At 40.6% G+C, this 17,899-nt stretch overlaps 1 protein-coding gene across 2 annotated transcripts in view; it reads right to left on the minus strand.

Moving 5' to 3' along the window:
• The window catches only part of adcy3a (adenylate cyclase 3a), a 184,128-nt gene extending 169,178 nt beyond the window's left edge, over nucleotides 1-14,950 (minus strand). For both annotated transcript variants that reach the window (XM_034004901.3, XM_034004900.3), the window contains exon 1: nucleotides 12,284-14,950. In XM_034004901.3, the coding sequence (XP_033860792.1) occupies nucleotides 12,284-12,958 (675 nt within the window). In that variant the 5' untranslated portion in view covers nucleotides 12,959-14,950. The remainder of the gene's footprint in view (nucleotides 1-12,283) is intronic.
• Nucleotides 14,951-17,899: the final 2,949 nt, after the last annotated feature.

Below are 17,899 nucleotides of genomic sequence, written 5' to 3' on the forward strand. Positions count from 1 at the left end.
ACATTTGTGTCCAACATTGTTACGTCAGTAGGTTTGTTACTAGAGTAGGCGGAACAGAGCGTAATCTCATTATCTCCTATGAGGACAGTGTGTGCAAATCGTGAATGTAGCAGTTTGAAATCGATGTAAGATTATCCTTGTAATCATCATCAATAAATATATTTTTTAATACAACTTTGTCCATGTGGCAATGTGTCCCGCCCGTGTGCATTTCTGTATTATATGTTGCGTGTCGTGTGTTAATGTTGGTGTATAGAGATGGCTGCACAGGATATAAATGGGTGTGTGCAGCACGAGTTATTTAAAATGTATAATTGTATTTAGGCACAATGATTGCACATCACTTCACGTGCATTTAAAGTAATTAATATGTGAGCACGAGGTTGCACATAATTAATTCACGTGCTGGGATTCAAGTGAATAATTAATTAGTAATTGAATCTGTTTTATCGTTTTGTTCATCTATTTATTTTGGCTTAAAGTACCGTGTTCTGTTTTGGTCTACCTTTTATTTTATTTGTTTATTAAAAAGCTGAGCACTGCCGCGACTCAGTTTGATCACCACCGTCTGTCTGTGTACTCCTTTCTGGTCTGACGTAACCACTAGAGCCTGCTTGTCACAGTCCACTACACATCTGTCTTACAATATTGAAGTATGTTTGACTAGTTTTAATTTTAATGTTTACAAAGTTCTAAAGTCACTACATATCGCAAAAGACAATGAAACCTGTCATATCAATCGTAATAATAATTTGTTATTGATTTAGTACAAACATGTGTGGTCCAGTGGTTAAAGAAACAGGCTTGTAACCAGGAGGTCCCCGGTTCAAATCCCACCTCAGCCACTAACCCATTGTGTGACCCTGAGCAAGTCACTTAACCTCCTTGTGCTCCGTCTTTCGGGTGAGACGTAATTGTAAGTGACTCTGCAGCTGATGCATAGTTCACACACCCTAGTCTCTGTAAGTCGCCTTGGATAAAGGCGTCTGCTAAATAAACAAATAATAATAATAAATTACAAAAGCTCAAAGTCGGCAGAGGCGTAAAATAAAAAATTCCAAGATTAAAACCATATAAAGAAGCTATATATATATATTTTTTTACACATTTAAAAAGTATTTCTGTATGTGTTAATTTCAGATATGTTTAAGTTACATGAAAACCGATAATAAAAATTGATTTGATCTTTTTTTTTTTGGATAAAATCTAAAATTACGTTTTACCACCCTACTGTTACGCCAGGTCCACAAAAAAAGATGGAGAAACTGAATTGTATTTAAGTCTTGTCTTTGTTAAATTCACAAATTGTTACAAATATTGTTTTTGATTTATTATTACAATAATGCTCTTTCATTGCATGAACTGAGTACTTTGTCAGACACTACAAGCAGACCAATACTAGTCTAGCACATGCTTAATCCATGCAAAAACGTGCCAGAATGCACCCCCCTCGCCTCTATGCGCCTCGATGACATGGGTACCCCCCCTACTACTTTGTAAGTGCAACATACTTCAAAACGAATTGAAAACCCTGTAAAGGAATGAAGCATATTTCACTAGCCGAGAAGTTCTAGTGAAATAGTGCCTTTTTTTTATCTACGCGATTCAAGTCACTGGACAAGATTGAACAGAATCTGTACTGAAACATCTTTGTATCCATTTACAGCTGTACATCCCATTCTTCCAGTAACTTCTGAATATATTATAGATAAATATTACAGTAAGTCCCACTTAACCAATCCAAACCATACCAGTACAATTATTTTAACATTACATACTTGGACACAGGGTAGGACAAATCACTTTGTATGCTGGTGGCCATTTGGCCACTAGCTTTCAAAACCTGGTGGTCAAGTGAACTTTTATGCCAGGGAACACTCTATAAAATGCCAGGAAATAGAACTATATTAATCAAATGCCACGGAAGATAACCATATAGAAATTCCAGGGAAGTGAACACATTTCTTTATTTTTGCTTTAACTCCAAAAATGGCAAGTAAGCAACTGTCAGGATGTGGAGGATGATGTGGTGCAGGTGCAGTCCAAACAAAACGAGTCTCAAATGGTATTTTTAACCCGCAGGGCCTTTTAATATTTGAGGCAAGTTATTTTACAATGTTATATACATAAACAAAGAGTCCATACCAACAGGTACGCAAAACAAATAAGTGCGGGTCCAGACATGTGTGACGAGATAGGGTATGGTGAAGTGCCTCTTGTTTCCACCTGCAGTGATTGTCCGAGAGTTTCAACTCCAGCTCCAAGGGCTCCCGCTGCCGTCTGTGTACAAGAAATAAACAAAACGGCTTCCGGCTTGTTACGTACCAAGCACCAAACAAGAGGAAGTATTCAGAAAACTGCTCCCTAAATACTACCAGACTCCTCCCTGTGATCAGTGTGTCACAGCCTCCAGTCCAATCGCTGCATACACAGCTGATCATACTAGGGTTGTCACCATACCAGAATTTTGAACTTAGATACGATACCAGTTCAGTTTCATGATACTCGATACCTCTTCAATACCACGGCAAAAATAAAAAAAAACATCTGAACACGCAAAATAAGAGAACATTCCTTTAATAAAGGTAAACAATCTTGACTCTAGGTCAAACGGTGCAGGTGCAGTAAATATAATTTGCATATTATCACTTAAGAATTTTTTTTTTGTGTAGGACTATAATTAATTGACTGGCCCTTTAATAGTTCAGCTTGTTTTTGGTAGTGAAATAAAGAGGATGAAGTAAAACTACAAAGTGGATGAATTGGAGATTTTTATTAAGTGATTCAGGTGAGTGCTCTGTACATTATTGACGGAGAAAAGTTCTCAAAGTTTTTACTGTTATTATGTTTGTGCGTATAACTGTGACTACAGGGGTTTCATGTAAGTACCATATGTGGAATAAATCAGCACAAACTGGGGATTCAGAAAATTAAAAAAATCCATTGTTTGATTTGATACCCACTAAATTTAGTAAAGAAACATAGGGCAGCAGTGTGGAGTAGTGATTAGGGCTCTGGACTCTTGACCGGGGGGTCGTGGGTTCAATCCCAGGTGGTGGACACTGCTGCTGTACCCTTGAACAAGGTACTTTACCTAGATTGCTCCAGTAAAAACCCAACTGTATAAACGGGTAACTGTATGTAAAAAATAATGATAACTTGTAACAATTGTAAGACGCTCTGGATAAGGGCGTCTGCTAAGAAATAAATAATAATAAACAAAAAACTAACGAATGGCAGGATGAAAATAAAATACGCTTTTTAGAAAAAAAGAACACTTGTTGTCAATAAATATTTTTTTCAGTGCTCTGAGTAGAAAAGAATGTATTTTACAATCAAACTTCAAGGTCTTGGGAACATGTCTAAAATGAAAGCATTAAAATTGGAACACCAGAACAAAAGTTACAGCCATTTATAACAAAACTATAGAAAACGCAAGAAATGCAAAATATATAAAAGAAGAAAATGATCAAAAACAAGGGAAACGCAATCTTATTTTTTATTTTGTTTGGCAATGTTTTCTTTGCTATCCTGCACGTCTGCCATCCAGTGCTCTCTCACACAGCGTGAAGCAGTCAGTCAGATTCTCACCGACGAAGATGCCCATATTTGGTATAATTAGAAAGCCACAGTCCTCCCCTTTCCAAGAGTGACAGCCATATGCGCCTATGATATACCACTCTCGTGTACTACGTCGTAGAAGGCCGAGCCCGGGGGTGACCGCAATAAAGCTAGACTAACCTCAGAGAGCAATCTGTGAAGTGTGTTTGATACACTGACAGATAACTACAGTCGTTATTTGTAACATTAATGTGAAGGCATACCAATACTATCTATCACTCCAACATACAGCACAACACCGTACACATTAGCGCCAAGTTAGCTAGCTTGCTTTCTTAATTTCACATTTCCCCATCGTTTTCATTGAGGACATGTATTTTTAACTTATATATGTGATGCATTCATTCAATAATCTACGCTGTCGCTAACCTGTCTGAATTATTTGAAGAGGTCAGGGTGCCTGTCCGCCAAATGCTTCGCTAAATTTGAGGTGTTGCCTCCTTTAGTTTGTACCGTCTAAAGCACCGTTTGCATATGGACTTGGATGGATCTTTTGCTTTGCCCTGCTCATTCGCTTCATAAACAAAATATTTCCACACAGCACTCCTGAAGGACGCAAACACGCAATTTTCATTATACAAGTACAGAGTCCTCCGATACTTTCTGTTTTTCGGTATTACCAAATGCATAATTAATGAAGCTCAGAACCGTTTTTGAAATTTGGTGTCGCGGTAGTATCAAAGTATCTGTATTTTTGACAAACCTAGATCACAGTAAAGAAATCCGGGTTCTCCACAGATTTGCCCAACAGAAACATGGCCGACTTCCAGTCTAACTTCCGCCCCTACGGTGACCGGTGCATCTCCTGTTGGGGATACTTCTAGCCTTGCCTAGCACCCTCTCAGGTTGGGATTCATTCTCTCCCTATAACGGCAACACATGTTCTTGTGCCGTCTCAGCTTTTCAATCATAATGCTGCCCCCAGAACGAGTTGCCTCTGATCTGGGAAAATTAGGGCTGTATTTTCTTCGCAGTTAAAAATGGCTTATTTCACAGTCTACAAAATTGGTATTTCAAGATATTCACAATTAAACATAATATTTATTCAAGCAGAAAAAATAACATTGCCACATTCAAAATCGACCATTTTCTCTAATTATTATACAACAAATGTTTCTAAATATTTAAAGTATTTCATTTTTTATGTCCACTTTTTAAATACATTCTATTTTCTCTATCAGTGAATTAAACAAAATAAAAGCATAAATAAAAGTAAGAACAACAGACACTTGAAAGGTCCCCTTCTTGTAACAGGCAGAGCAATCTTTAGCAGAAGTATTTCCGATCTTTGATGCAGCTGGTGTCTTCTTGGTTGAAGACATTTTAAAGAAATCGTGTTGAATCATTTACCAGAAACAAACTACACCAGCTGCCAGGTTCCTAAATGCAGTGTAACAGGTAGTGCCTCAATAAGGCAAACATTTGCTGTATTTATTTTTAAGTGATAAATGTGTATTTCACTATTCTTTCAGAAATGGGAGTTTTCACAGGGAACTACATACTACACTGCAATGGGTACATTTCACGGAAATCACGAAATGATAACTGTGAAAAAAATATAGCCTTATCAATGAACACTTTAAAATCTGTCCCATTATTTTAAATCCCCTATCTCGGCCATAGGGCAGAATAAAAACAGTAACACTCCCTTCATGCTTTGTTGTCAAGCTACTATCTGAAGTTGGGAAAAAATACCTATTTCCTTCTAAAGTTTTTTAGTTTCTTCACAGTTGGCAACTGTCATCTCTTTTGAACTGCAGACAAAGCAGAATTAATTTGGAATGATAATTTCGACTGTTCTACCGCGTTACTATGGAAACAAGAAAAGGGGGTTGGTTCCACAAGTTCAAAAGGATTGGGTCTCTAAAATGAAAAAGGGGCTGTGCAGATTATGCCAGTTTTGAAGCAGAAATAATTGTATTATAGAGCCGAAGTTCTGTTGTATGTACAGTAATGCTTAGTCATCAACATGGCGAGTTTACAGCAAAATCTACTTGCCATATTAAAATTGAATTTTACAACCCGACGACCTGATTTGACCAACCTTGCTTGGACAACAATACCATTTTACCACAGGCAAAAACCTGTTTTCAAACAAGGGATGACAGTAATAGTCTTGTGTTGAACAAATATTGTTGGCTGAATTTTGGCGCTTGAGAAGTGAACAATCTAAACTTTCATCTCTCGGCCTAAAGTTATGTATCCTTAAGTTATAGAGAATCCTTATTGAGGTCTCCTCCCCCTCCCCATTTCCCTTAGTGGGAAAGTTAGGATCAGGGTCAGGATTGGGATAGTTTATAATCCCTGCCACAGCTTGAAAATGAGTCAGAAACCAACTTTTTACCAAGTTCTGGTTGATATGTAAATGAAGTTGCTGGAACCCTATTGTAATTGTTAGGATTATTATTATTATTTTTTTTTTTTTAATTCCGCCAACATTTTCAAATGTCTGTAAAATAAACACTGTTGCACGAAAAGTCACGGTACTTCTTTAGGGTGGTAGAGGCCTATGGAAAGTTGTGTCGGAGCGAAAACAAAGGTCATAGGTCATATGGTTTGGCAGTCATATTGGATTTTTCACAAATTTTGGCCAATTTTTTATTATTATTATTCCACCAAATTTAGAAAAATGTCTGTAAAATCAACACCGTTGTACAGAAAGTGACAAAACTTGATAGGTTGGTAGATGCCTATGAGAAGTTATGTCAGAGCGAAAAAGAACGTCATAGGTCACATGGTTTGGCAGCCATATTGGATTTTTTGGCCAATTTTTAAAAGTTTTGTTCTCCAAAACCGCTTATGGTTGAGATGTGAAACTATTAGGAAGTACTTAACAGGTCTAATTGGTACAGTTATGGAGGAATCCTACATAATAGAAGGTGTCTGTAGAATATGATTTCTGATGTCTAGAATTTGATTTTGAAAATAATTTATGATATGGGGCTCCCAAGTGACGCATCCAGTAAAGGCGCTCCACGTGGAGTTCAGGATGCGCTCTATAGTCTGGACGTCGCAAGTTCGGGTCCAGGCTATTCCTTTGCCAACTGAGGACGGAAGCTTCCAGGGGCAGAGCTCAATTGGCCGAGCGCTGCCTGAGGGAAGGGAGGGTTAGGTCAGCCACGGTGTCCTCGGCTCACCACGCACCAGTGACCCCTGTAGTCTGGCCAGGCGCCTGCGGGCTTGCCTGTAAGCTGCCCGAGAGCTGCGTTGTCCTCCGACGCTGTAGCTCTTGGGTGGCTGCATGGTGAGTCTGCAGTGTGAAAAAAAGCGGTCGGCTGATGGCACATGCTTCGGAGGACAGCGTGTGTTCGTCTTCGCCCTCCCGAGTCAGCGAGGGGTGGTAGCGGTGAGCTGAGCCTAAAAATAATTGGCCATTTCCAAATTGGGGAGAAAATAATAAAAATAATTTGCAACGACTAAATTTATAAAAAAATAATAATAATAATAATAATAATTTAAGAACTCATTGCAGCTGTAAGAGGAGCAAGTGTTAAGGGTGGAGGTATTGGGGGGAGGATTTACTAATTTAGCTAGGGAAGCAAATCTAAATCTAGGGTTGTTTTTATTGGTTTCGATTAAATTAGAATAATATGATGATCTAGCCAACAGCAGAGCCTTCCTATATTGTACCTGACAGCTTCTTTTTCATGCAAAGTAATGGACATGCAGTTTAGATTCCTTCCATCTACGTTCCAATTTATGACCCTCACATTTCAAATTACGAGTCGGATTATTAAACCATGGCGAGCTTCTTTTTAAAAGACACTCTAAGTTTTAACTGGTGCTACAGTATCTAAGACATGGTCAGGTAATCAAAATAAGCATAAGTCTATTAGTAGCAGTCTATAACTGATATAATTAGAGCTGTGGAAGGCTTTCGATTAAAGAATAAGCCTCTTCCTAAATGATTCAAGCCTGATTTGCAATTGTCATTGTTTAATGTTATTTTAACATGCTTACAGAATCAACAAAATGCCCTTGTGGGCCTGGTACTTGGAGAAAAGACGTACTTGGAGAAAAGAGGTACTGGTAAAACATACAGGTACATTTGTTATCTGGGGCCCAGGTATCAGTTACTATTGCTAGTCAATTGTATTTTCTTTCTGACATTTGCTTAGGATGGGCGCATAAAAAACCCAAGTAAGTCAGTAACATACATCGCCGCTGTAAATGTAAAATCAGATCTATCACTACGATGAAAAAGCTCATGACCAGATAGACGATTTGTCAAACCACCAGAAAAAAAAGACAACAGGTGCATTTACTGATTAAAAACAAACTGGAAGTTGCCCACAAAAATGTTACAAAGTCAACAGTATTCAGTGTTTCCCCTAGAAAATCACATAGGCCCGTGGTGGGGTGTGTGGGGGGGATAAGTTTGCTGTTATTTTTTGCACCTGTTTTGCATCAGTCTTAAACCAGTTGTTACTTACATATTGGCTGTGTGGTCCAGTGGTTAAAGAAAAGGGCTTGTAAACAGGAGGTCCCTGGTTCAAATCCCACCTCAGCCACTGACTCATTGTGTGACCCTGAGCAAGTCACTTAACCTCCTTGTGCTCTGTCTTTCGGGTGAGACGTAATTGTAAGTGACTCTGCAGCTGATGCACAGTTCACACACCCTAGTCTCTGTAAGTCGCCTTGGATAATATTAAACATAAGGACCCTACTTAATTATGCAATGCTTGTAATAGCAACATTCTACAGTAATCGTATTCTGTTTGAAAATGTTGCCAATTTTATTGACTTGTTTTTTGCTAATGTTAACAGATCCCTGCATGAGTTCCACTGTAATGACTGTACACAGAAGCTTCTGCAGCTGTTGCTAGCCAGTCGTGAACTGAAATAAAATAATGTATATAGCAAGTGCTTAAAGAAGTAATTCAAACTTTGGTAACATCAAAATTAGAAAGGCAATTTAACGTTATGATGAATATAAAGACATACTAAATGTTAAGCAGAACAATGCAGTGACTAATAAGAAAAGGCAAGATACTTGGAGTTGGAAAGGAGTTCTTAACTCTGGACTGCAGTTCAATGTAAAACATCTACTGTTGACTTTCTGTGAATGGATGGAGTAACGTCAACATTTGCACTGACCATTAAAAGTACAACCAGGTATCCTTGTTTTGAATTATTTACAGGTCATTGAATAAACAAAGTAACTTGACTTAGATTCATCTGATGTCAGTACTTGATGGCTAGTTGTAATTAGTAATGTTAAATTATTGTAATGTTGGAATGTATTTTCTATTGTTTGGGCCAGGTTACAATATTTACACTTAAGATTATTTTATAAATATTATTTGTTAGAATTAAACAGACGCAGAATATTTAGGTTGCTATATGGATAGGTGTTATTTTATTCTGAGTACACTACAGCAAAAATTATTATTTGGTGGTTTGCGCCATCTTATGCTACTGTTGCTTTAATTGTAAGAGATACGCGCTGTGACGTTGCTGCTCATTGAGTTCTGTATTTTAATTCAGTAAACAAAAGGAAAAACTTGTGCCTAAGGAAATAGGGTATTGAACGAAGAAATCTCGTCTTGACTTTGTGAACCCGGCTAAACTTTACCGGCTTACACTGTTATGCTGTCTGCTTTACACACGTATTTGCCTTTTATTCTTGGTAGCATAAGGGACCAGAGTTCGGGTAATCGAATACACAAAAATGTTGCACCCTGTGTATTCAAATAGGAAACTCTTCGAAATTCCCATCCCTATTCCTAATAATAAACACTATTAAAACAATATTCATAATACAAAATAATAACAATCCTTCTCAGAGTGTTGTCGCTTGTGTAACCTCTCCCAGTCTGCGCCAGTCTTGCTGAGTGATACCAAGGAGTCCTGGAAAGATTGTGAATTTTGACCTGAACACATCGGATCCCAAATCAAAAAGTTAGACAATTCGATTGCGTATCTGGGTGTCGATCGGTACATCTTACTGTGAGACTGGATAGGATGTAAACGAAATGTTGTATTCACAACAAATAAAGCTGTTGTTTTATCTGCAACTCTGGGAACTTACACCAAACAAGGCAGAATGTTACTTTTTTTTCACTGTCATAACGAAGCCAGATGAAGCATCCACTCGAAATCTTTGTCTTCATTTTTTTTTCCATAATACTTTCTTTATTATTTATTGATTTCAGTACTTTCCTTTTGGCTTATTGGTTGCTTAGTTGTAGAAAACCTGATTTGTAAAAGATTTGCCATGTCACGGGAACCAGTAACACCAACACAGCACTTCGGTACGCAGTCTCAGAGTCTGACAACAAATATGACGTGCGGCGGGAAAGTTAGGATTAGTTTGTAGTTATGTTTTTAAAAAATGGTTTCTAAATTAATGTTCAGCTTTTTGGCACACTTGCCCATTTTCCTGGATTCATGAAACGGAACCCATGTGCACTATATATATTATACTAGTTAAATGTAACCGGCCGTTGGGCCTGTGGTGCTTGTGGGGAGGCGAGGCGGCGCAATTTTCCAATTTTGTAGGCCCGGCGGCTGTCTTTTTTGACCCGGCGGGCCGCAGGGCCTGTAGAATGGCAGGGGAACCACTGTATTACAAAATAGTAAAATAAGAATTAGCAGTGAAATGTTTAATCAGTTCTCCAGATATATGCAAACATGTCAGTGTGATGTACAGATGGACGGATGAACAGACAGAATCCCCAGAATCTGAGATTTTCAATAAGTTATGCTAAATAATGTTGACAAGTTTTAGGACAATTGAGGCATGTTTACACAGAAGCAAATTGTTGTGTCTGATGCGGTATCACTTTATGTAAATGGTAAATGCGGGTAAAAAGCAGTCACACTTTATGCCGGCACTGAACCACCTTTCAAGGTGGTTCAGAGACGGCTCTGTGCCTGTACTGAAACGGCTTTATCTCAGTGTAAACTGCAATGCCGCCACTGACATGTTCAAGGTGGATTTTTTTTCCCCCGAAAGGGAAACACAATTTTCTATACCGCCACGTGTTGATTGAAGAAATAAATCCAACAAAATGGCAAGTGACCCAGGCAGTAATTGGTCCGAAAAAGAAGTAAGGGAGCTTTTGACCATCGGAGCAAAAGAGAAATGCACAACATGATGGAACTGTGCTAATGTGTATTCATTCCACAATAGTAAAGTTAATGACATGCGGTGTTGGGCGTAATAAAAAGCAAGGGATGACTAAATTCTCTCTGTATGTCTTCCAATATTTTCAAAGTCTTTTGTGATATTAAGAAAGTATAGTGAAAAATATCACGTGTACCACGGCAGGTACCAAAGGCATCATTGTTTTGATCACGGTACTGAACACTTGCAAATTATGTTAAAGCGAGAATATCTGCTTTCTGTGTAAATGGGGGTAAGCCGCCAAATTGCAGATGCTGAACAGGCAATATTGTTGTTTGTAAAATGGTGAATTTAGAAAACAAAATGCAGCATCAGTGCCAGAACTGATCCTGCATTTTCTGTGAGATTATGGCTTTGGTGTAGCGATTTTCCATATATGGAGAAATCTGTGACGTGGCTTTCACCTCAAAGGGATAATAAAAAAAAACACAAGGTGAGGAAAACAGCTTTTTAAAAACTCCAAAAGTGTCAGTGTCTAAAAAAAGTTTGCTTTTATATGTATTATTCTTCCTCACTGGATCATTATTAAATGTAATAATTAGCAGTTACCCCTGCTGAACAAGCTGGTATCCTAAAAGCACATTCAAGCAACAAGTTCAATTTCCAATTATGTTGCTAAGCAGGTCCAGACACTACCAAAAACAGCAGCATGGCAGTGTGACAAGGATAGCATGTACAGCTAAGGAGTTCTCCAGTTTAGTAATATTGGAACCTATTTTATCCTGGATTCATCCATTAGCTTTATTAACTTTTCTAGTGCCCCCTCCCCCTCCCCATCCCCATGTTGAGAATCTTCTGCTATTTCACCTTTAAGTATTAATTCAGGATTTGCAACTATTCCAAACACAATGCAATAGATGAATCCTAGTACCTTTTTTTGTACAGCTGCAGGTATCATGATCTGACTCCAGCTAGATCAGAGTGAGCTTCAACTACAACCCAGGAAGTGGTTAAAGTACCAGGAAGCAGCATCAACTCTTCACTTATAGTATTGTCTTTGAAATATCCGCATTCCATATTGAAATAAAATAAAAAATCAAAAAATATTCAATAGAAAACATTTCTAGAGCTAATAAGATAAGACAAAAATTAATTTTAAAAAACATAGCATCCCTTTAACTGTTTTAAGGCAGTCAATCAATCTAATTCTTTAACCAAGTAACTCCAACTGAACATAGGTTCTTTACAGTGTTGCCCTGGGGAATAGGAAAGGGGGGGGGGGGGGGGGGGGGGGGTTCAGGCCAGAGGTTTTTCATTGACCTTCATTGGTATTTCTCCAAGACAATGGCATCTTTAAGCACAGGCTGACTTAATGAGGTGCTCTGGCTAAGACGTCCCCCAAACTAAGCCTCCAACATCCGAGTACTAACCAGGCCCAGCCTTGTTTAGGTTCTGAAATATGTTGCTTGCAGATTCCAAGGGGGGGAATTGCTTAAGAAAATGAGGAACTACAAACAAATATAATACCAACAGGTGCATCCAGAGTAAAAAGGGTTAAGTATGCTATGAAAACAAAACAGTAACACTTCTTACCTGTCTGACGAGTGCCAGCCCCTCTATAGCCTCCTGCTGCTGCTGAGCTATGGTGACTCCCAGGACCAGTGTGTGGATTCCACAGGAAACAGTTGTGATCAGCACGATGGGCATGAGGCGGAGGGGTAGGGTGAGGAAGAAGGAGAATATGAAGAAGGCCTGCCAGCCCACAGTGTCGCTGGCCTGGTGGAAGTGGGCAAAGTTGAGCCCCAAGTACGAGAAGATCTGGGCGGCGATGAGGATCCAGAGGGCATAGGGCACCACCTTGCGTGAGATGCGGTCTGGGAGCAATCTAAACTTGCACAGTAGATACAGGAGGATGTGGGCGACCAGACCAAAGGAGGCCACCAGTGTGGAGGCCAGCTTGTTATTGGTGTACACCACAGCACACATCACGATGACGTAACAGTCAAACAATGCGGCAAACACGACCAGGACCAGCAGGGTCTCATGACGCTGCCGTCGGAAATAGGTCTGGTAGAGGTTTTCCAGGGACTCGGGGGCAAAGGTCAGCCTCATAAAGGGAGGCAGACACAAACAGTAACCTGAATTCCGCACAGTCACCTCGTGGTTCCGCCCCACTCCATGCTCTGGGTCTGAGGGCAGGCTCACAGAATAATCTGCAGAGTACTCTGCAGAATACTCCGGCTCGGAGAAAGCACGGTTTCGTGGCATTTTGTAACTCTGAGAAAACTACAGCTCCAGTGGTTATTCTGTTTATATATGTATGTCTGACAAGTATAAAACGTTATCCTCTAACATTTTCCAAACATTTTTACAACTATCCAAACCCAGCTATTCAGTTTATCAAGTACCTGTTCAATTTAGTCAAATACAAAAACTATATATGTAAACAGGACCTAACTGTAAACTGGGCCAGCTTTCTCAAACAATATATATATATATTTGTAATTCTGTCGTGGAAAAAGGAAACCAATCCCTTCCACCTTAAATCGAGTAAATGTATTTTATTTAGATTTTTTCAATTAATGTATGCTCCTATTTTATTTTATTTTTTTAAAGTATGAATTTGTGAAAGAAATGCTAGACTTCTGGTTTCACAATGGTCCACCTTAAATATTTTATACAAATGCTACTGAAATCTTTATTTATTTATTTTTTGCTAATTTTTTTAAAAATAAATAAACTAATATAAATGCAGGTTTAAATTGCTGGAGGGTTCGATTATCTGGATTTGTAAAATAGAGGTTTTTTATGTTTCTAATGTAATCGATTGGTTGTAAAAATCCTTGGAAATATCAATGCGCAATTATTCGAATAAATCCATTCATATTGTGTTGTTTATTCATAATTTTAAATCCGTCTGTTTATCTCGGTACAACAGTTGCACAAAAACAGCATAGGCCCTACACAATGTCAAAAAAATGTATATATTCAAAAATCCATAATGCTGCTCACAGCTGCTTTAGTATTCTGCTGGTAATAGTTTGCATCTTATGTTTTCTCCAAAGACCTTTCTGTAAATTTCAGTTTAGAATGGGACGTGGTGCTTGTTTAATACACTGCGGGTTTGGAGTTTTTATTCCTAACGATGAGATTTCCTGAAGCCGTCGGGGCCGCCTGTGTTTCCATGGCAAAGATTCGTGATACAATTAAAGAAATACATGCATATTAAGATTATATATGCATATATACACAAATAGTAGTTTTTTCATGCCGTTTGTTTACTTCATGTCAGATGACAAACAAATAAATATCCTTATTTTTGTATTCGAGTCTAGCTGTTCGGGAAGCACAGTTTCCACACCGAGATGTACTCTGCGCCCCTGGCTTAGATTCTCTCCGGAACGATAGACTCCACCACACCAATCAAACCCTCACCCAGTCCGACCAGTAGCCAACATTATTGTTATGATCCACAAAAATGGCGAAAGGCCAGATAAGGCAGGAATCTTTCTAATTCCGTTAACGATACAAAAAGGCAATAACAAGACATAAACGCTGGGCAGCTGCTGGATTCATTCCTGGTCGCTGTTGAAAAACACACCCACCCCCAGACAAACGTGTCCAATGTCACTTTTAAAGTAAAAACAAATGTAGCATTTACATCTTTAGCTTTAGACAAACAATCGACCCTTTAATTTCTTGACAAACAAAAATAGTCCAGAAGCGGGTAAAAGGAGAAAGCTCTAGAGTCTGAATAGTCGACACAGGTTTTAAAACATTGCTATTCCTTGCACATCTCCCCAGGCTGAATTAAACGTGCAATCACTTTATCCCAGTTGCCTCAAAGCAAATATTTATTTTGCATTTAAAAAAAAAACAAAAAAAAACATAAACACAGATATAAATTGTATCCGCGTGGACGGGTGGTCCATCCAACTGGAGTCCACATGAATTCCTTTCTGCTTTTCTGTCTCCGTGTGTGTCAGCGCTGCCAGCTGGGTTGAAACAGCAGGTATCCGTTTTTCCTTGTTGATTTCGGGGAAAGGCAACAGCTAGCTAGCTACAGTAGCCAGCTAGCTGTCTGTCTGTCTTTCTCTCTCACAAAATAAATGTAATAATACAAAACAAAAATACAATCACCATACCAAATGATTACAGAAAACAAATCTATATAAAAAAATACAAAAATATTTAAATAGCTCCTAGTGGAGTCTGTTTAAGCGCTGTGGTTTACTGGGACTGTCTCACCTCATGACGCTGTCTAGGCAGCGGAAGCTTTTTACAATGGGGGGGGGGGGGGGGGGGGGGGAGGCTAGGGCGAAGCTTCCCCGGTGCTATTTTTAGTGTTCCCTGCTAAACACAATACATGACTTAATGTTTCAAATAATTAAGGCCCTACCTAAGTCGTGGCACGATCTTCAACAAATAAAGGTCAATTACGACCAAAACATAAAAAATCGCAGAAATGTAGTTACACTGCCTTAATTATTAAGGTCATTAAAAAGCCATACAGTTTAATTTTCTTAATTCATAAATACCGATGTGAAATGGCAGAAACATGAAATAATTAAAATTATTATTTAAATGTCTATTTTATATGCAAGTATAAGTAGCACTGTTTTACAGTAAATCTCTTACAAAAAATCCAGTCCAGCAAACTTGCATATTTCACAGTAAATAAAAGAAAAAGCGAGCCTAGACATATCAGTCTATATTTACAGGTCACAGGCATTACATTTCAAACAAAAACACGCTAATTAAATTTTTCAGATAAAGCAAGGTATATACCAGTGGTTCCTAAACCGGTCCGGAGGACCCCCTGTGACTGCTGGTTTTCATTCCAGCTGAGCTCTCAATTACGTAACTAGACCCTTAATTTAACTGATCATTTGCTTAATTACACTTTTAATTGTTTTCAGCTCTTAACAGTTGCATATTTCAAATTAGCTGTAACATTTTATAAGTAACTTGAACTCTGCAACTGTTTAAGGACTGAAAACAATTTAAAATGTCTAATTAAGCGAATGATCAGTTCAATTAAGGGTCTAGTTAAGTAACTGAGAGTTCAGTTGGAATGAAAACCAGCAGACACGAGGCCCCAGGATCGGCGTTGGGAACCACTGCGCTAGGAAGCACTGAGAAACACTTTTTTTTTAAAATAACTGTTGCACTTCCATTTTGTTTGAATTCATGCTGTACTTACTGAACACGTGTGAGCGTTCCCTAGCAACTCACTTGATGCATTGTGAGACCTGTGACCTTAGTTGAGTGCACTTTAGTGTATTTGTGTAAGTATTTAAGATACCATTAGCGAAAGTAAAAAAAAAAAAAAAAAAAAAATTAAAGTTTTAGTAGTTACAAATATCTAGTAGACTACATGTGTTTGTGCTGATCGTGCTGTTTGTTAAGTAACCTATTCACAGTGTCTTGTAATAATCATTTTTAAGGATGTGTATGTCTTCAGTGTTCCCAGGTGGATTTTGTGGGTGTGGCCCTGTGGCAGTCTGGCTCGCAGTGGTGACGTCACGGACCAGGAAGTAGAAACCAAAACAATGGATGGGCGGTTGAAGCTGAGTGCAACGGTACTCAGCGTATTTATTAATAAACAAAACAAAAGATTTCAACAAAACAAAAAGGCACAAGGGCCAAACGAATAAACAAATCTCTCTCTCTCTCTCTCTCTCTCTCTCTCTCTCTCTCTCTCTCTCTCTCTCTCTCTCTCGCTCTCTCTCTCTCTCTCTCTCCTCAACACTCCACCCCGAGTGCAGAGAGCTGCAGGTTTATATACTCTGGCCGAGGGATTAACTAGTTGTTAATTATCTTATTATCCCTCGGCCAGAGTCTGCACGCGTTTGGTAAGGATGCATGACTGTCAGCTAGTTAAATAATCAGTAGCTGATCAGCTATGCATCCTCACGGGGTTTTTAAATATAATAATAAAAGACGCGGCGCTTTTATCCGCGCCGCAAACAAAAATACAAATAATAATACATAGGGGCGGGACACTCCGCCACACATGCCCCCCCTTGTGCGCAGCACACATGGCCTTTTCGGCCACCTCCCCCCTTAGTCCCCAAAGTCCCGGTTAGCAGTCCCGGCGCAGGAACAGGGGCAGCAACGGACCAAAGGTGGCTGCCACGGTGGGATGTCCTCCTCCCACCCAAACAGCCGTAGCGTTCCAATGGCCCGCGCACCGGCCGGCTCCTCTGGCCAAAAAATTTTTGGGGGTGGTCTCCAGACCTGCCCCCCCTTCTTCATGGCCGGCGGCTCCCCTCCGTAGGGCTCCAGCCACCCTTTCTCCTGCAGCGAAATTGCTGCGGGGGAAGCTGGTCTCCTGACCTCCCCCCCCTTTTCCGTGGCCGGCAGCTCCCCTTCATGGGGCTCCAGCCACAGTATTTCCTGCCGCAAAAGTGCGGCTGGGGGAGCTGGTCTCCTGACCTCCCCCCCCTTTTCCGTGGCCGGCAGCTCCCCTTCATGGGGCTCCAGCAACAGTATTTCCTGCCGCATGGCAGGACTGGTAGCGAAACAGGCAAAACAGGACCCTCGGGAGGCGAAGGTAGCAGCTGCAGACCTTCGGCAGGCAATGGCAGCAGCAGCGGACCCTCGGGGGGTGACGGAAGCCGCAGTGGACCCTCGGGGGGCGACGGCAGCAGCAGCTGACCCTCGGGAGGCGACGGCAGCAGCAGCAGACCCTCGGGAGGCGACGGCAGCAGCAGCAGCGGAACCTCGGGAGGCGACGGCAGCAGCAGCAGCGGACCCTCGGGAGGTGAACTCGGGAGGGGAGCCCCTGGCCATGGAGGTGGCAGCGGGAGCTCCACTTCTCCCTTGTTCCCTGTAGCAGGTGGCTCTCCAGGCGATGCGGAGCAACAGGCAGCCCCAGGTGATGCGGAGCAACAGGCAGCCCCAGGCGATGCGGAGCAACAGGCAGCCCCAGGCGATGCGGAGCAACAGGCATCCTTGGGCGAAGCGAGGCAGGCATCCTTGGGCGAAGCGAGGCAGGCATCCTTGGGCGAAGCGAGGCAGGCATCCCTGGGCGGTGCGAGGCAGGCATCCCTGGGCGGTGCGAGGCAAGGCAGGAGCAGTCCTTCCTATGACGGTGGATGTGGAACCAGCAGGTATTCACCCTCTGCTGGTGGAGGTGGGAGGGGAAAGCAGTCCTCCCACGGCGGCTGAGGCGGAACCAGCAGGCATTCACCCTCTGCTGGTGGA

This window comes from Acipenser ruthenus, chromosome 5 (assembly GCF_902713425.1).
Source record: "Acipenser ruthenus chromosome 5, fAciRut3.2 maternal haplotype, whole genome shotgun sequence".
In the NCBI taxonomy this organism is placed as follows: domain Eukaryota; kingdom Metazoa; phylum Chordata; class Actinopteri; order Acipenseriformes; family Acipenseridae; genus Acipenser; species Acipenser ruthenus.